Source organism: Gekko japonicus, unplaced genomic scaffold (genome assembly GCF_001447785.1).
Source record: "Gekko japonicus isolate JY-2015 unplaced genomic scaffold, Gekko_japonicus_V1.1 scaffold1549, whole genome shotgun sequence".
NCBI classification, from domain to species: Eukaryota; Metazoa; Chordata; class Lepidosauria; order Squamata; family Gekkonidae; genus Gekko; species Gekko japonicus.
The window spans coordinates 295,237-315,792 of record NW_015170932.1 but is presented as its reverse complement, the minus strand read 5'-3'; the positions used below and the strand labels follow the sequence as shown (position 1 = coordinate 315,792).

The 20,556-nt window shown below is 42.6% G+C and overlaps 1 protein-coding gene across 1 annotated transcript in view; it reads left to right on the top strand.

Moving 5' to 3' along the window:
• CACNA1D (calcium channel, voltage-dependent, L type, alpha 1D subunit) overlaps positions 1-20,556 on the top strand; it is a 228,120-nt gene that overhangs the window by 30,028 nt on the left and 177,536 nt on the right. Inside the window, exon 6 of the mRNA XM_015418841.1 lies at positions 2,141-2,244. Within this exon, the coding sequence (XP_015274327.1) occupies positions 2,141-2,244 (104 nt within the window). The remainder of the gene's footprint in view (positions 1-2,140; positions 2,245-20,556) is intronic.

Here is a 20,556-nt window from a genome sequence, read left to right as displayed (position 1 = left end):
AGGGATTCAGCTGATTGGCGGTGAGCATGTGGCCCACCAATCAGCTGGAGGGGTCTTTAAATCTTTCAGCGGGAAGGGAGAGGGGCTGTTCCCAGCTGCAACCCTGCTTGTAAAAAGACCCTTTAATTTTGTGAGCAGGGCAGCAGCACACAGACCTGAATCCCAAGCAGCAAATTGCTGCTGGGAAATCAGCCCCCCACACCACGGCGTCCACGCTACTTGCAAAAAGGCTCTTTAAAGGGTCTTTTTGCAACTGGAGCTGCAGCCGGTGACAGCCCCTCTGCCTCCCTGCTGAAATATTTAAAGGACCCTCCAGCTGATCAGTGGGCCACATGCTCCCTGCTGATCAGCTGAAGCCCTTTAAATCTCTTCCAGAGGGGAGGGAGGGGGTGACTGTGGGTAGCCATTCTTGGGGGTGGAGCTTGGGGGCATCCTCACCTACCCCCAGAATGCCCCCCAAATCCCCTCACCAGAGCTACAATGGGACCTGGCAACCCTATGCCATGAACCCTTTCCAGCAATTGTATAACCATCTTCCCCATTGAATTGCAAATAACAGCATATACTGCAGTTAGATACTGGATTACATTTGCCCTTAGTGTAAATACTGCAGATCTGATACTGGGAAAATACAATTTTTCATCCCCATAACATATAAGTAATATTTTTGCATTTATTTCTTGACAAAATGATAATATGGAAAGGTCCATAGAAGTTTTATAGATTTTTTTTGTCCTTTTAGCAGAAGCTAGAGCAGAGTTGCAGCAGCTAAAATCCTGGGCTTACAGTAAAGTCACATGCAGTGTAAGTCTGCACAGGATTGTGGAGAAAATCCTTAAAAATCCTTGTGCTATTGAAATAGGACACAATTTGAGACAACATTGTAATTAATTATTCAGTATTTCTTTTAAAAAATTTGTCTGGAAGATCCAGGGCAAAACTTAGATGGATGCGATCAAAGTATCACTCAACTTCCTCCTGCTTTTCCTTTGGACTTAGCTCCTCCTGTCTTCCTTAGGTGAAAAACAGCAACTGGCTACTCCCAAAATATTGTGAAACTTACTGATTCACAGTGCTATACAACTGCCATAATGTCACTGCTGATAAGTACAGTTTGACTCAAAAAATGGGCATATTGAAATCAGAAAGAGGTGAACCATTGAACAGGATACGGAGATGTTAAAAGTTAGTGTTACATAAATGATTGTTATTTTAAATCTCTGTATCATGCTATGCAGTTGAGTAGCTGACCCTATGGCCTTAATATTTCCTTTCCTGCCATGCAAGATGTACACCAGAGTATAGCAAAAAAGTCAAGTCATGTTCATTATCAATCAGAAGGGTCTTTCCACATATTGTCATATTTTCGAGGTCTTCTAAATGGGGCATTCAACATATAAGAAAACAATATTTCTCAAACAAATTTCACATTCTAATATTTTTTACATTTTGAAATAATTCTACGTGATGCATTTGGAGTAGAAATGGGGTTTGGACCACAGTTTACTCTTCTTTCTTCACCTTGTCATGCTTGTATGAATAGTTCTCCTACCTGACTGTTCACTATTACACATGAACAAACAAACTGGTTCTATAAGATCATCTTGTTTCTTGCAGATGAATGATGCTATGGGATTTGAATTGCCATGGGTGTATTTTGTCAGTCTCGTCATCTTTGGGTCATTTTTCGTACTAAATCTTGTTCTTGGTGTATTGAGCGGGTAAGCATACACCTTTTTCGTCCTAGCTGCAGAGTCCTGCATTCAGTTGCCATGAACACATAGGTATATATATAAAAAGAACAATGTATATCAAGAGGGGGGAAATTAGAGTAAAAATTTGAGATTATTACTTTTTTTTTTGGCAGCAGCTGCAGAGGCAACTACAACTTCCTATACTTAGTACAGATCTTTTAAAAATATATATATGAAAATGCTAGTGAATTGTGTTTCATTAATCAGTGCATTGAACACTAATACAAATTTTTTAAAAAATCCCAACCCTTTAAATATTGTCTTCCACCATCTGGCATAAGATCCAGAAACTGATGTTTGGATACCTGTGTGACCTGCCAATTGCAAAAAGGACTCTGCTGTGTAGCACATAGCTGAATTGTAACTTATTTCCTTACATTTTACAGGTAAATGATGCAATAGGATGTGAATGGCCATGGATCTATTTTGTTAGTCTTATCATTCTTGGCTCATTTTTCGTACTTAACCTGGTTCTTGGTGTACTTAGTGGGTAAGCAGTTAGATTAACCTTGTATATTCCTCTGCAGTGTGTAAAATGGCGTATGCGTTTGCTCAAGCTTCACCGTTATGGCTTTTTTGCATGCGCCTTGGATTGATATGTCATTTAACCAATGTTTGCTCCTCTGAATGCCTGAACTTCTTGCTTGTATCTATCTGTCTATGACATCTTGTGTTTACAATGCGTGGCCATCTCCAGACATTCACAAACAAAGTGGTCATTCTTCATTGTTGGAAATAACTTCCAGTAACTAGATAACAACATTTTGCACAGAGTGATCAATGAAACTTATGTAAGCATGTATATCTTTTTAAAAAAGGAGATAAAGGCTCTTGTCAACTTATGAAAGCCTGGCCTCAATACTGAAAAGCTTACCTAAGTATAAAGATCTTTTGTGTAACTTCCAGTTAGACCTACTTATTAGCAGGTGCTTCACATTTTCTATTAAATGGATAAATAAAAAAGCTTACTCATTGTTCAGTTCTGCAAAACATTTAATGCCTTCTGTATTGAACATATGTCCTACTTCCAGCTGGCCTTTCCTAGTGACATTGAACTTAATCCAGTGTACTATGCATGCAGCTGGCTTCCATTATTGGCTATGAAAGACACAAAAATTTGAGGAAATGCAAACCATCATGCAGCTGTCAAAGAGAAAGCCTGCTGCATTTGTGCTACTACGTGGGTAGTTCTCAGCTAACTTAACAAGCAGGTTTCATTCATAGAGCAAATGTTCCAGCCAGGTATGTTCAGTATCCTAGCCCATAAAAGCTGCTATCATCATCATCATCCTTTTTGATACTTCCCTGCCAGTATAGTGTAAATCAGACAGAACTGTTCACCCTTGCATCAGGATACATAAATGCACTGGGAGAAGGTGTATTTAAGTGGACACCCTGAAAAGTTTCTCCTGCTTGCTCCTCATTTTGTAATGTCAGTTTTCCAGGCCACCACAGGTAATGAAACTTACAGAAGAAGAGATAGATTGATCTTTCTGGAGACAAGTGAGATTGAAAACAGATAGGTACACCCTAACAGCTGTAGTCTTGACATGGTCTTGATTGTCAAACTTGCTGTTGAGTAGAATACTACTCAAACTGAGAATGGTTGGCAAAGAGGTTTTGCACCATGAAAATGCAGAGGGGAGAGTATCTGTAAGTATTGGGCAAATATCAGCTTTCTGTTGAGTAGTGGAAGGTCAGGCTGTTGCTCTAGTTCTTAGCTTTATGAGGAGTTCAGGCACAAATGAAGGAGCATGTTAATATAGTCTGCGATACTGAGGATGGCATAATCAATTGGTTTATTAGGTAATAAGTAAAAAATTAAGCGTAATCTATTTTCAGTTATTATACTTTTCTTAACTTCATTTACATTATTTGCCACTTTATTTGTGTAATGGATTTGTATCACACACATATTTCCCACAGAAGAACAAAAAAAAGGCATTTAGACATTAAACTGTTTTAAGGGAAAAGGTACCGAGCAGTTAAAGTTATATGCTGCTTTGGAAGTTATATGCTACTTTGGTGAAAGAGCACAACCCCCTGGGAGCTTTTCCAGTTCATGTTGAATGGAAATGAACACATGCTGTGGCATTTGCATCTTTTGTGTGCTTCCTGTTCAATGGAGCTTGCTGAGGAGAAGCTATAATAAATTGCTTCCAAATTGGTGCCATTTTGTTTTTTATTTCAGAAGAAATTTTTACAGCGTTTGCTAATGACAATCAATTTGTAAGGTGTGGAACCACCTGTCAAAATGCTGTACTTCACTTTGCATAAGGAAAAAAATAGTGAATAAAATGGGAAGCAACTTGGGGAAAACCCATTCTGTTCCTATCATACCATTATTGTTGCTCTTATAAATGTTGGACTGTATGTGCTAGAAAGCCTTCTTGTATAATTTTGCATGCAAAATTTTAAAAAGCTGATATTTGTAATGGGCATCATGTGGATAAAAAGAAAAGTTCTTATGCTGAGTTCTTTTGCAAAGTGCCCTCCTTCTGCCTATTTCTCTAAGACATTTGTGTAGGTAGGTGCACAGGACTGTGTCCATATTTATCATTTTTTCTTTCAATATTATTAATCTTGTCATAGGAAATGTGATTTTTTCATGCATATGACCACATAAAAGTCTGTACGGAATCCAGTTTTACAAAACACAACCAGATAGTAATAGTAATAGTAGTAATAGTAATAGTAATAGTAGTAGTAGTAGTAGTAGTAGTAATAATAATAATAATAATAATAATAATAATAATAATAATAATTTCCAAATAATAATATGATCCAAACAACAATGTATTTCCTATAAAATAGTTGTGAGTTCCCTGAATCATAGGAACTAAAATTTGGAATCTGGGAAGAAGATATTTCTTGATAAGTTGATTTAAGGTAATTGTACTGAAAATGTCTAATGTTTTGATCTCCATTCTGTGGTTTTCTATGACATGTATTTCTACATTCTGCATTGCCTTTTTTTTGGTGTGAACTGCATGACCAATGTGTTGTTTATATGTGGATAAGATGTAATTTGGAAGATCTTTTATTTTACACCTAGCCTTCTCTGAGGGTGAGTATATGAAAATCAGTTGCAGAATTTTTAAATAATGCTTCATGGAATTATTATTATCATTGTTATTATTATTATACTATCTAGAGGATCGAGAGAGGGCATTTCTTAGTAAATATTTTAAATTAAGCAGTCTGTTGACAGCAGAGGATGTATTCCCAGTATTTGAAGGACACAAAAGTTAGATGGCTATTATCTACTTAATTCATTTGGTCAACAGCCATGCATTTCTTTTCTCATTATAGTGTGCATAATTTTTCTCAACTTGGACATTAAAGGTTGAAATTATAATTGGAAAACTTTATATTTCAGAATAGCATTCCATGTGTACAAGCATGGAATATGGAATTAGGGATATGTAATATCCATATGCATAGACCTACACACTCTGGGAAGAATACTTGTCCATTGAAGACACTTTTCCCCAGTCATGTTCCAGATGCAAATCTTGCTGACACAGGCAAAGGATTCATGTCATCATACTCATATATAAGACTTTTAAAGCACACACACAAAATTTCACATCATACATTTGTGTTTAATAAATTAAATTACATCATTAGTTATAAAAGCAAATAGTTGATTGGTTAAAAATATATTAATGAGCTTACATTTTTCCTTTGTAAGAATAGATTTTTTTCTATATACAATTGCACAACAGTGAGAAAAAATAAGAGTTTAAATGGGAAGCTATTTGAATAACTGGTAGTACTTACAAAGGTCTTGCTCTTCAAACCACTTATTCCATAATGATTCTCCTATTCTTAGTATAGAGAGAATGACCTGATGAAAAACTTTCTCTCTCTCTCTCACATACACAACTTGTTTTTATTTAGTAAGATTAATTAACAGTAAGTACAAAGCCCTCAAACATAAATTCATAAAGGCTCGGTCTCTCTGTTGTTGTTAGCCATGACAACCAAATATACATTCTCTCACAGCGGATGGTGGGACAAGCTGATGGCTGACACCTTCATACTTTATTTGTGAGCTTCCCAGAGCCAAACTAGATGGTATGTTGATATGTCAGGTCAGAGGACATGTGGGCATACATGATATCGGGCAACTAATGTTCCCAAATGCACCAGTGCTTGATCCAACTGAAGCCTCTTTTCCCACTATTTTCCTGAGCTGAAGTGGCTGTGGAAGGGCTCTGTTTAGCCCTGTGCTGCAGTACACGTGCAGCCTCGCAGTGGGGCAAACAAAGCCCATCCTGCTGTCATGGCACGCTAGTGAGCTGAACTGGGTCCTGCCACACTTGTGAATATTGGTTCCCTATAATGTATGTCTGCAAATTGTGTCAGGATTCCTGAGCAGACTTGTGTCACACATTATTGGGTGCGTTCAGACGCGGCCTTTCTGCCGGCATAAACTGCACCGGTTGGAACCGGTGCAGTTTATGCCGGCAGAAACGCGATCACACTCACCTCCATTTTGTGAAGCCCTCCGGTGGACGCCCGCTCACACGCTGCGGGCGTCTGCGTGTGTGTGTGTTTTTTTAAAGGACAGTTTGAGCATGCGCATAGGCAGCCATTCAGAGAATGCCAATTTTTGCGCATGCTCAACCCCCCCTTTACATTTAAACTTTAAAGGTAAGCACTTACCTTTAAAGTTTAAAACCCAACCTGGCCTCGCTGTAGTCCCGGACTCCCCCGGGAAGTTAAAGTAAGGCATTTTTTTAAAAAAACAAACGCTCAGGGCGAAGCTTCGCCTGAGCGCATATCGCTTCCTCTTTAAAAAAATGGCGGGGGAAAGCCGGAAGCTTCAGGCTTCCGACGGAAGTGTCTCTGTAACGGAGGAGAGCGATCAGACGCCGGGGTGCACCGATGACAACCGTTGCACTCTGTTTACCACCACTTCCAACCTAGTGGCAGAGTACAACGGTTTAAAGCTCTTTACAACTGATAGAGAGGGAAGACAGATGTTCCCCGTCTGAACGCCGGTAGGTACATCTATTGCAACCGGCACAGAATCCGTTGTAAAGGCTGCGTCTGAACGCACCCATATTGTCTACCATTGGGCCCCAGAAACACTTGTTTAGTTTTTGTTGAACAGAAAATGCTTAATGGCCCTTTAGAATGAATCAGTAGGAGAGATCTTATGCCTTCATGCACACAGAGATCATGTACTCAAAACTGGAGTAGGCTGGACTCAGCGTTCAATCCCTGGAAGGCACTGGCAGATGTGAATCTTTGCAGCAGTCTTTCCTGACCCATGGAAGGTTGATTTCCAATTTATAATTTTCATTTTTATTAACAGTGCAAATTTATAACAGTTTGTACAAATGTAAATATCAAAAGTACAAATATAAAACAAACATGTTACTGTAAGAAGGTTGATTTCCAGGGTCAGAGGACTTACATGACCTAACAGCTATTCAGGTCAAAGGGCTGCACTGAGGAAGGAGAAGTGGGTGAAATTGCCCCTTCCCTTTAGCTTCCGTGAAGTTGTGGATGATGGTAGAGTGTTTGTGTTTACCGCTTCTCTCTCCTCAGTGCAGACGGTCAGCCTGCCGTATCCTGTCACTCCAGGAATCAACTTTCCTGGGGTCAGAAGGCAATGGTGGGGGAGGGAAACCTGGCAAAGACCCATGCTTCTAGCACTGACAGATTGCTGGATACAGCTCAGTGCTGTGAAGATGTGTGCATTAATAGCATGGAACCAGCACACTTGATAACAGGAATTATTTGTGAAGAAAAGGAAGTAATCTTTAAGTGGTATATTTAGAATTCAATACTTGTTGAACTGCTCACATAGCTGTTTAGATTATTTTCCTGCTATGAAGAGAAGAGATGAATTTTTTTAAAAAAATCATTTCTTATTTACAAGCAGAATAGTTTTTAATGAGGCATGATAATCAGTTCCTCAAGATCAGTCCTAACCACTAGAAGATGTTTCCTACAGAAGACAGATACTGCTGAAGGCATTACTATTTATTTGGGTAGCCATGGGAACAAGTAAGATCTTTTCAAACACACTTTAATAAATCTCTGTAAGTTGAATTTGCTTTTTTCGCTTGAGGCCAGCAAAGAGTTTGCCCTGACATGTCCCTATATATACATTCTTCTGAAAGCTAGCACTGTAGATTAGAATAAGATTATTATTAATTTAGCACATTTTTACTGATGCTTACTGCAATCTAGCAAAAGAGTCTTGCTTACTTTTACATTGGTGTCTGTGGATCAGTGATATTAAAATAGGTCTGAATATTATATATGTTTATACACAAGTACCTCAGACTACTTGTCTAAAGGGCACACAGAGCACTCTTAGGAAAAGGCATTTAAATAATGATGCACAAAACAGAAGATAGCCCTGAATTGTCAGCTGTGGTTTTCTGGGAAAGGAAAATGAACATGTCTTGACAGTATTTCTTTTCCCAGCTCAGGCAAAGCTTAATAAGAAGAAACAAAAATGAAAAGATAAAGGTGTCTCTTTCTCCCATGAATAGAATAAAAAAGAATTTTTAAAAAAGGTATTCCTCCTTAAATTAATGCAAGTTATGAAATAATCCTTGCCTTAGGGTCAACTAAATGTTTCCAGCCAGTGTTTCAAAATTAAATTGTGTTCCGTCATCCATGGTTTGGCATTATATTTGAATCAAACAGTAATGTGTACTGATAGTACACCCCATAATGTATGAGAGAGAAATATGCCTATTTGTAGTTGCATGTACACAGTGCAAAGAGCTGGAGCCAATTATACCTCCTTATTACATCTGTCAGTCATGAACACATTATTTTAAGAAGGCATCTCACACATTATGGGATACATTGCAAACCCACTAGTTTTTTTATCAGCCGTAGGGGTATGTAGTTACAATATTTGTCAGAAGGAATTCTTGGGGAACATGTCATTAAAACTGCTGGCATCTTGAGGGCCAAGGACATTTATTTTTGTTTGTATTTCACATGATCCCTTAAAGTTATACACAGGAATACATATAAAGCTAACATGTATACGTGAAAGGTAGTCATGCTAGCTTGTTGCAGTAAAAGCAGCAAAAGCTTACAAGCACCTAAAAGGTTGGCCAGTTTATTGTGACACAAACTTTCATTAGCTAGAGATCATTTCTGCTCTGGTGTACCAAAGCATATTTATCAATATTTTTGTTATTTGTTCAGGTGGAACAAAACACTTCTGTTTTCACTAAGCCAGGAAGTTTAGTAGCCTCTAAGGTTTTTTTTAAAGACACCAGGCCTTGTAAATACATATATCATTTTTCAATTTAATAAAAAGGCAGTTGTCATTTTCTCTGAGGCAGTTAGTAATACATACAAGACCTTTCCTTGTAGCAGTCTGTGTTTCTTTCTTTCTCTTTCTCTTACAAAGATCAAATCATAAAAGAAAAAAAGTTTAATATTGGCTGATGTTGCTTGGGATGTCTCTTTGGCCATCACCAGTACAGTTGGACTAAACATTTGGTTATGTGATTAGTCATCACCCAGTTTCAAATTGCTTAGTTTACTTCTTATAAAGAACAGTAATAATTTGCTGTTTGAGTTGATTGAATTCATATCTTGCAGCCTTGCTACAATTTAACAAAAGTGGTAAAAGCAGGATCAATTTATTTCTGGTGGGGAAAACTCCAAAGAAATTAATGGAAACCATTTAACAAGAGGACCGTGTTTCTCAAACAAGTCTAATTCATTTAAAGAAATCTTGCGTAGAAAGAGGTATATACATAGATTGGAATAAGACCTTTCTTTTGTTATGAATCAGGGTGGTGGGTTATCTAGTCTGGGAATGTGTATTCTGACTGAAAACAATTCTACATGATTTAGACAGGGGCCTGTCCTAGGCCTGCTCTAGAGATATTTTAGCTATATGTGCTGGGCATTGAATCTGGGTTCTCCTGCATGCAGACAATATGGTCTATTACAGATCTGGTTTAGAGTTGACAGTCCCCAGATGGGGAGCAGGAGATCCCTCAGTTTGGAGCTCCTCCCCCTTCTTCAGGGACATCAGGAAGCAGGGGAGGGAAATGGCTGCCAAAAAAGGATGCTCTATCATTCCTTCCTCCTAGTCTCTATGGAAGGGAGACAAGTTTAAGGGTAGAGCGTTATGACAGACCCCTGACGCTTCCCCACTCTCAGGCAGATTTTCCCTCCAAAAATATTTTTAGTTCCCCTCGGTGACTGAGCTGCCCTTCAGTAGCATGTATTTCTTCTTTATTTTATAAGCTTTTACTGTCCCACCATGTCACAGATATTAGTTTAGGCTTATGACCCAGCACAGGAACTAGAGGGAATATGGGAGCTGTCTTGTTTTAAAATACCCTCATGAAATGGCACATGACACAAACTTAACATTCAAAACAGAATAAAGATTTTAATAAACAGGCAGGGAATATATGAGGATTCAAGATATAGAGGTTGTTGAGGTAAAACTTTCAAATATTTTATTTATTTATTTGTTTGTTTCTTCAATTTTTATCCCACCTTCCCGGCCTGGGCTGGCTCAGGCCGGCTTACAAACAAAGTAAAACATCAACAATACAATAACATAAAATCACATAAATTAATATAAACACAGTGTTAAAACTCAGACATAATAAAGTGCTAGCAACATTCCTCATTTTGCGATCAGCTCTTTGGCCTTCTGCGGCTGTCTCGGGTAATTGGCTCGGGCAGTATTTAAGGGACCAGCGGGCCAGGGTTCCACCAACATGGATATCAATTGTTGGTGGTAGAGATATTAGGTAGCGGTGGCTCCAAAAGCCTGGTGGAAGAGCTCCATTTTACAAGTCCTGTGGAACTGTGAGAGGTCCTGCAGGGCCCTGGTCTCTTCTGGGAGCTTGTTACACCAGAGTGGAGCCACCACCAAAAAAGCCCTGGCCCCAGTTACCAACTGCCCAATTAGCCGAAGATGGCAAAAGGCCGATTTGGCAGTGGCTGCTACCTGGGCCTCCATTGTTAAGGAAGCATCTAGGACCACTCCCAGATGTCTAACCTCTGGCGCTGGCACAAGTGGTGCCCCATCGAAGGTTGGGAGCAGCATCCCTACCCTCGGACCGCTCTGAATCAGGCACAGGACCTCCATCTTCGTTGGATTCAATTTCAGCCACTTCAGCCTAAGCCAGCCAGTCACAGCTTGTAATGCCCGCTCTAGATCTTCTGGTTTGGAATTGGACTGGCTGTCCAACAACAGATAGAGCTGGGTGTCATACGCATATTGGTGACAACCCAGTCCATGCCTCCAGGCAATCTGGGCAAGAGGGCACATATAGATGTTAAAAAGTATTGGAGACAGCACTGCCCCTTGAGGCACTCCACATTCCAATGGGTGCCTTCGGGATAGCTGGTCCCCCAGCACCACTCTATGTCCCCGATCTTGGAGAAAGGAAGCAAGCCACTGCAAGGCTAGTCCCTGAACTCCAATGTCAGTGAGGCAGTGGGTCAGTAGCTGATGGTTGACCGTGTCAAATGCAGCTGACAGGTCCAACAGCAACAGCACTGTCAATCCGCCCCGATCCAGATGCCTCCAGAGGTCGTCTGTGAGGGCGGGCGACCAGTGCTGTCTCCATCCCGTGACCCAGGCGAAAGCCAGACTGGAAGGGGTCTAGAATAGAAGCATTATCCAGAAAGCCCTGTAACTGCATTGCCACTGCCCTCTATTACCCAAGTAGAGAGCATTACAGTAATCCAACCTCGAGGTGACCATAGCATGGATCACTGATACCAGATCATTGCGTTCGAGGAAGGGGACCAACTGCCTAATTAGCCGAAGGTGGTAAAAGGCTGCCTTGGTAGTAGCTACTACCTGGGTCTCCATTGTCAGGGAAGGATCCAGGAGCACTCCCAAGCTCCTGACCCTCGGCGCTGGCACCAATGGCACCCCACCGAAGGCCAGAAGAGGGACCCCTAACCCTGAGCCACTCCGATTCCGGCATAGGACCTCCGTCTTTGTTGGATTCAGTTTCAGTCAACTCAGCCTAAGCGAGCCTACTACGTCCCGCAACGCTCGGTCCAGATCTTCCAGGGTAGAGCCAGACTGACCACCCAGCAACAGATAGAGCTGGGTGTCATCCGCATATTGATGACACCCTAGCCCATGTCTCCGGGCAATCTGGGCAAGGGGGCGCATATAGATGTTAAATAACATTGGGGAGAGAACTGCCCCTCGGGGCACCCCACAGACTAGGGGGTGTCTTCGGGACAGCTCCTCCCTGAGCGCCACCCTTTGTCACCAACCTTGGAGAAAGGAGACAAGCCATTGCAGGGCGAGCCGTAATAGACTGAATCTTTCTAAACAATTGTGCTGGGCGTGAGCTTGCAGACACAATCGTGGCGGTATAATACTGTCTCTTAGTGGCCTTGACTGCCATCTCATAGGATCTCATAAACATCCTATAAGATGTTCTTGTAGCTTCATCGAGGGCATGCCGCCACTGCCTCTCTAGCCATCTTAGACCCCATTTCATCAGCCGCAACTCCTGAGTAAACCCTGGAACGAGCTCAGAGCGGGGATGCAGAGGGTGCCAGGGAGCGATCTCATCGATGGCTGTCGAGAGTCAGCTGCGCCAGTCCTCTACAAGCTCATTCAACGAGCTACTGGGGGGCTTCAGATCCTGAAGAGCCATCTGAAGCTGCACTGGGTCCATTTGGCTCCGCAGGAAAGCCTAAATAGGCTCGCTGCTTAGACAGGGTCAGAGTGGGGTATTTAAGTAAGCCTTCAAGGCAAAGTGGCCTGACCATGGCACTGCCAAGGCAGTGATCCGGTCTACTGTAACTCCTGCTGTGAATATCAAATTGAACGTGTTCCCAGCCCAGTGAGTGGGGGCTGTTACAAGTTGGGAGAGTCCTAGGGCCACCATGGATGACACTAGGTCCGCTGCCTGAGTGGAGGCCGCGTCATCAGCATGGACATTGAATATCACCCAAGACTATCAGTCTAGGGTGTTCCAAGGCCCAACCTGATATGACCTCCACCAGGGATGGTAGGCTGTTGGCCGGTGTGTTGGGCGGTCAGTACACCAGCCAAATTGCCCCACTCTCCTCAGCTTTCCACACCAGGCTGGCACACTCTATGTCCGTGATCCCCCATGACGGAAGCGCCCTGAAGGAGTAAGTCTTCCAGATAAATAACACCACTCCTCCCCCCATTCCCTAGTCCGTGACCGGTGAAGGACTGAGAACCCAGGTGGGTTTCGTGGGTACTAGTTCGGCTGAGGTTGACTCCTCCTCAGATGAGGTAGAGGCAGGGAGCAACTCATCCTCCTCTGGAGTCAGCCCAGAAGAAGAACCCTCAACAGTACCTGAGGAAGAAGAGTCCCCAGCAGTTGCACAAGAGGTGCAGCAAGAAGAAAAGATCATTCCTGAGCCTGGGCCAGCTCCCCCAGCTGCAGACACCCCGAGGCCAGACTCTCCGCTGAGTTCTCCTGAGTGCCCCAGATGTCGGGCACACCAGAGGCTGACTATGCAGGAGCGAAGAAGGCGTGCCAGACTGCAGATCCTGCAAAGGCAACGGGAGGAGTTGTAAGACTTTGCAGACTCAACTCCCAGGAAAGGAAGGGCCTGCTCAAAAGCACTCCATGTTCCTGCTTCAGCGTGGCGGCAACTCTGTGTAATCAGACCTGCTTCTGAGTGTGCAGCAGCCACTCCTTGTCCTTGGAAACTTACAATCGTGACTTGACTTCCCGGCTATCTGACCTTTGGCTTTGTTACTGACCTTGATTTCGGACCGTGTTTCCAGCTTCTCGTGTGTAGTCTCGGTGGCCACCAGCCAAGATAGCACAGCAGGGCTGATTGGGAGAGAGATACTGTCTCTCCCTCTCTCACCCAGGTCTCAGTCATGCACGCCAGGTCTACATTCTGCTCCTGCAGAAAATCCTGAAGGACTGTGGTCTTATTGTTTATAAACCTGGCATTGCACAATGCCAATGTCGGAGGAGGGTCAATCTTCCTAGACCCACTGCCTGCAACCTTTGGGATGGGACATAGGCTGGAAGGAGTCCAAGCTAAATTGTTTCTCTGCCCCCTTCCCTTAACTCCCTGCCTGGTCCTACCGCTGTACTTTCCCCTCCCCAGGTTCACTGGTATTGCCTGCCCGGCCATCCCCTAGATGGTCTTTGCTAAGCCACAGACTAATCACTGGGCTGGCCGTCGTCATCATACACAATATGAAGAGTGGGGATGGTACTATAGTGGTTCTCCAAGTACTGCTTGTCCAATCAACTCCTAATAATCTAGTCTATCCTAAGTACTTTTGAACATACAAGAGAGTATTGTTGAAGCGTAATTTCTGAGTTTCAAGTTTTTTTCAGTGAGAAGTTTTTGCTTATTATATATTTTAGCTGTTACACAGAATCTTGAACACAGTTTCTTAGAGAATAGGTTTGTCTTAGTCCTTCTATGTTTCTCCCTTCAGATATCTAGATTATCCCTTTAGGTATTACAGTTTTTCACAAACTCCCAAGGTGTCTAAGCTTCTCCCCTTTATCACAGACGAGGGTTCTCTTCCCAACCCCTTTCACTGGAAGGAAGTTATTCTCCTTGTCCCTAAGAAGCAATAGCTCCTTTTACTATTTGGCTTGTATGGGAGTTCTCTCTAACTACCAAGAACTTCTGCCAAGTCCTCTCCAGTATCCGTTGTCGGTATAAAACTGTTCTGTAGCTTTTTTGACTGAGAATCTAAGTTTTCCCTCAGAGTAGTTCTAATATATTCAAGACAATAAGGTCTCTCTTTTCTCTGTAGAAGTACTTTTCTGACTTTCCTGTCAGAAATAACTGATTCCCAAAGTCTGTTCCCTCAGAAGCCAAACCCTCTGGCTACTAATCTAGACGTTAGATTGCAGACCAAGATCAAAAGTGTCTCAAATGGCGAATGAATCTTTTCCATCCAGATCAGTTGTTTTATTTCCTCTCTAAGCTGATGCTGGCCAATCAGAGAGTGAGTAGAGCAGCCAGTCACATAAGCTGTTCTTTCCAGGGAAAATTAACTCTTGAACTCCCTGACTTTCTGACACAAGCAGTATTTAAAAAAAACCACCCTGCTTTTCTTTGCAATCTGTCACAAGCATCCCCTATGTTTAAAAGCTGGACTGTGCAGCCTGTGCACAGTGCTTTGAGTTGTTTGTTAGCAAGAGGAGGTAGGTTCGAGCTCTCCTTGTAGGGGCCAAAGCCTGCCAGTATGTCAGCCTGCCTACCCCATTCCATTCAGGATGACTGGTTGGCACTCAGTTTTTCTTCTCAAATTGTGTGTGCATGACTGGGTCAGGTTGGGTGGGGGTAGGAGACAGTGACTTACAACTTTACTTAGGTGCCTGGCTACGCCTGCAGAAGCACAGTTTGAGAACAGTTGCCTCTTGACTTGCGCCATCCCCTTCTTTAACCAAGCTTCCCAGCAGTCCTTAAATTATTCCTCACCTTTGGCCAGCAGCTGTGGGCTCTTGCTCTACCTCCCACTCATCCCTGTGTGTGTGCATGCATGTGGCTTCTAGGGCGAGTTGCTGCCTGGGCCCCAACTATTCATCATGAAGTTTCCTATCCCCCCCCACACACACCTTTTAGTCCTTCTGGGGCAAGTGGCTGTGCCCACATGTAAGGGCTGCTGCACTTAGTTCTTTGCAATTCCTGTGGCTGTCTCCAGCAGCTGTAGTACAGGCTCTCTCTCCAGAATGCTGAGAAATCTGAAGGAGGGCTCAGGGCAGCACTGAAGGAAGGCAACTGCCTCCTGTTAATCAAATGCAGGGCAGGAGTGCAATGGCCGCAGCAGCCTGAGTTTCGGTGCTGCACGCAGCTGTTCTCTCCTTGCTGCTCAGACTGAAGGAGTTCCATGCATCAGGAGAAGTTGGTGTGATTGACAGATAGAGAACATCAGGTGCCTGTGAGCCAGTGTTATTAGGAAGAGGCAGGAAGGAGGAGAGGATGCATAACAAAGAAGGGAGAGGGTTGTTTGTGCATGTGTGTGTGAGAGAGAGAAGAGGAAGGGCAGGAGAGACTATGGTCTAAGCAGGTGTACTCATAAGACAGTTGGCATGTTATAAATAATTTCCTTTCACTTTTCCCCTTGTTTTTAACATCCATTTGCAAAAGAACTAACTCTTATCTGCACCTAAAGTAAACAAAGTTCAATTCAGGAAGGTGGCCATGTTGGTCTGAAGAAATAGAACAAAGTTTTAGTCCAGTGGCACATTTAAGACCAACAAAGTTTAATTCTGGGTATAAGCTTTGGTGTGCAGTCACACTCTTTAAAGTTGCCACTGGACCCAAACTTTGTTCTGAACAAAGTTTGTTTGCAATCCTCAACTCACTATGAAGCAGCACCTAGAAAGCAACTGAATCACTTCAGAGTTAATTAAGTTGCACAGTCTCAAGATGCTCCCTCAGATACTCATACTCTCAGAGAAGCCACTATGGTTATGGGCGTGAACCAACTTACAAACCAAATTTCATGACAAACTGGGTCAGTTTGTTGGTTCATGAACTGCGATTCATGTAACTGCATTGTTTGCAAACTGCTCACAGACCGCCATGTTTTTGCAGTGGTTCATTTGGTTCGTAAGAGGGTTTTCTTTAAATGCCTTCCCTTTACTCTTTAAATGCCCTCCATTCACTCACTGAGGTGTGTTGCAGTGGCTGCACACCTCAGTGAGTGAAAGCATTTAAAGAGAACCCTCTTGCGAAGTGAAGGGAGGGCATTTAGAAATGCTGCCCCCCACAGGAGCTCCCCCCAACTCACGAACCTAATGAACCACGAACTGGTTCGGTAAACCAAAATGTTTGTGGAGGTTTGTGAACTGTGGTTCATGGGGTCTGACGAACCGCAAACCACCATTTTCCCAGTTTGTGCCCATCCCTATTTACAACCTTAAGAACACTATCTAGGGAGTAAGCCCCATTAACTGAATACGGATTGACTTCTGAGTAGACCTGTTTAGGAGTACTCCAAAGAGATTGATCTTTGAATCTGGAAGTCCCTATTTCAACTCATGCTTCTGCCATGAACTTAGTAGCCATAACCAAGCCATTCTCTTTCAGCATCCACCCCACCCCTTCACTCCTCTGCAGTTTAAGAGTACTGCTACATGATAGGGTTGTTAGTAAGGACTGCAACAAGATAAGATTTGTGTACTTTCACTTGGTTGTCTCTTTGTGTTTGAAAATATTTTTCATAGAATTTTTCTTTTGCATTATTTGGAGCGTAAATTGAAGCCAGTGTGAAGATTTTATCTTCTGGAACTTGGTTGTCTCTTTGGAGATGTTAAGCACTGCATGATGGCAGAAGACTCATCTCTGAATGTGGAGATTTCTATTGTGGAATGAATTTACCAGAGCACAGTTCTGGTGTAGGGAAACCCCCCCTCCTGTTCTCTAACACATGCACATGTCCATTCAGAGTATGTATATGCCTATCATCAGGGCTGCTATTTATTATTTACAACATTTATAGTGCAGGGATTATGCAGAAAAAAACATATACCCCTTTTAGGTGGTGTATCCATGTGTTAACAGCATCACATCAGAAGAGGTGTTCTCTCCTGAATGCATGCAAGAAGAGGGAATCCCTCATCTGAGGTGGCCATTGCTATATGGGATACTAATGATGATCTAGGAAGCATTTAAGGGAGTGACAGTCCTAGTCATATCTTATATCCAAGACAAGCACCTTTGAGCACACACTGAATGATTTCCCCGACCATACCATCCACCCCCACAGCTGGCACTAAGGGCAAGGGCTGCCTTCCAGCACAGCTGGCAAAGCTTCCATATAGTCCCAGGACCTTTCTTTTTAGAAATAAATTATCCCTCACTTCCCTTGGCACACTTCTGTGAGTGTAAGTCAAAGTAATTTTTACACTGATAAAGCATGCGCTGGTTGTCTAATACCAGCAGTGAAAGTGACACCGGCCCATTCTGCATCTAGCATTCACTCCATTGTTTTACCAAACCCAGACTGGAACAGAAAAAGATGTGGCTCAAAACCACATTCAAATACCCAGGGCCAATGCCGTACTGACTGCAGAATCACCTCTGAATGGCCATAAAATGGCCATAAATCTATGCAGACAGTACCATAAAACTGAGAGGTCAAAGGTAGTGAAACTGGCATGCAGTGTGGAGGCTACCATAAAATCGACAATCAAAGAAAGTGAAAATGGCATGCAATGTAGAGGGGAATTTCTGTTCCAACGTGGGTTTGGTCAAACAGCAGAGTGAATGCTAGATGCAGAATGGGCCACCCTCTGTGCCTGCCCACTTTTCTCCTCTGCATGGGCACCTGCAAGTCCCCGTAAAGAGAATAATGTTACAATGATCCCTGTATACTAAGTCCTGCTTTTTTTTGCAATCAATATTTATTGATATCATATCCAACCACATAAACATATGGATTCCACATAGAATGCATTTGGGATCTGCTCTAGACATACATACACTAAACCAACATAAAGACATCTATACTTTTTTCTCTAACCATTTGTAGAATTTTGCCCAAATATTCTTAAAATCATCATCCTCTCCCCCTTGAAGCCTCAATGTCAGATTGTCCAATTCAGCTATTTCTGTAATTTTAGCTATAAAATCCTTCATTGCTGGTGTAACTTCCTGCTTCCAGTGTTTTGCCAACATCATCATGGCTGCCATAAGCAGGTGGCTAAGCAAATGTTCATCTGTCTTTTCAAAATTATCGGGCATTATTTTTAATAAAAATATCTCAGGGGCAAATGGAATCGGTCTGTTAATTATTTGTACCATGGTAATGTGAATCTCTCAATTATTTGTACCATAGTAATGTGAATCTCTTTCCAAAAACTTTGAATTTTAACACACGTCCACCAAGCATGAAAATATATACCTTTTTCAGTTTTACATTTCCAGCACTTCTCCGATAAGTTAGAATAACATCGTGCTAACACTGCTGGGGTGAGGTGCCATCGGTGGAACGTTTTAAAAAAGGTTTTCCTTCATAGAGGTTGCTTTCAGCCTTCTCATATTTTTCCACATTTTTTCCCATTTAGCTCATTCAATATTATGACCTATATTTCTGGCCCACCATGAAAGTGCGGTTCCTTGGGCTTCTAACATGTTCTGGGTTTTTAATTTTTCATTTTTATCTAATAAATCTTCATAGGTAGCGTATCTGAATTTAGTCATCAGATTCGGGGTTGAAAAAGCTTCAAGCAGGGCCACCCTGTACAGGATTAGCCCACCCAGGCCAGTCCAGGGATGAGAGGGAATCCTGTACTTTTCAGTACATTAAACAACAAACCACGAGATGGTCTATACCCTCTCTGGTTTCTAGAAAATTTGCCACTAGAATCTCTTTTCACTAGTCCCTGCTTTTCCTAAGGGAAGAGATTCCAAACCCTTAGTTGGCATCTTGGACAGAACACATTAGGAACTCAATCCAGAGATGCACGCTTTTTACCCTCCCATGGTAGCGTATGTGGTCAGGGTTAGGCACAAGACTTAGACTTGGAATTTAAGTTATAACATCAGAGACCATTAGAAATAAGAAGGATCTTTATTCAGTATGCAAACCTTTAATCATGTGCTCCTCCCCTCCCATTTGGCTGACATAGAGGAGCACTAATTAATCCCAGCAGGCATAGAGTTGAGAGTTGAAGCTCCCTTCATTGGTCTCTAAAGAGCTACTGGATTTCGAGAGTTGAGAGTTGAAGCTCCCTTCATTAGTCTCTAAAGAGCTACTGGACTTTGAGAGTTGAGAGTAGAAGAAGAAGAAGAAGAAGAAGAAGAAGAAGAAGAAGAAGAAGAAGAAGAAGAAGAAGAGATTGGATTTGTACCCCGCCCTTCACTCGGGTCTCAGAGCGGCTTACAAACTCCTTTCCCTTCCCCTCCCCACAACAGACACCCTGTGAGGTGGGTGGGGCTGAGAGAACTCTGACACAAACTGCTCTTTTTCAAGGACAGCTGTGCCAGAGCTTGTGACTGACCCAAGGTCACATCAGCAGGTGCAAGTGGAGGAGTGGGGAATCAAACCCGGTTCTCCCAGATTAGAGTCTGCACACTTAACCACTACACCAAACAGTTGAGAGTTGAAGCTCCCTTCATTGGTCTCTAAAGAGCTACTGGACTTCAATCTAGCTCTTCTACTGCAGAAGAAGAAGAAGAGTTGGATTTATACCCCACCCTTCACTCAGAGTCTCAGAGTGGCTTATAATCTCCTTCCCTTCCTCTCCTCACAACAGACACCCTGTGAAGTAGGTGGAGCTGAGAGATCTCGAAGAGAACTGCTCTTGAGAGAACAGCTCTGAGAGAACTGTGACTGACCCCAAAGTCACCCAGCTGGCTTCATGTGGAGGAGGGAATCAAACCTGGTTTTCCAGATTAGAGTCTGCTGGTCTTAACCACTACACCAAACTGGGTCTCAACGTGGCTACCCTCTGAAGCAGGCATAGAATGTATCTTTCCTATAGCGGCCTTTAAATGACTTCATTAGAAGCCTATTTGACTAGATTAACAGAGCAGAGGATTTCGGCCACGTTTTCTGATTAGAAACGATGAGAGGGAGATCAGGTCTACAAAATAAATACCTGATGCCAACAGAATAACAATGAAGTGCATAGAAAAGAGGAGAATGTAATATGCTCTAGTGTGCATAGGACATCTCCAAGGGCCAATAAGAATTTCCTCAGGTGTGAATCGTTGTCTTAAACTTCCAAATTGCCAAGTTCCTGAAGCATAAAGAGTTGCAAATTCTTTTTTGTGCGAAGGGAATGCGACTGACAAATACCTGGCCACAGAGTTACCTAAGCTCTGATAGAGCTACTTA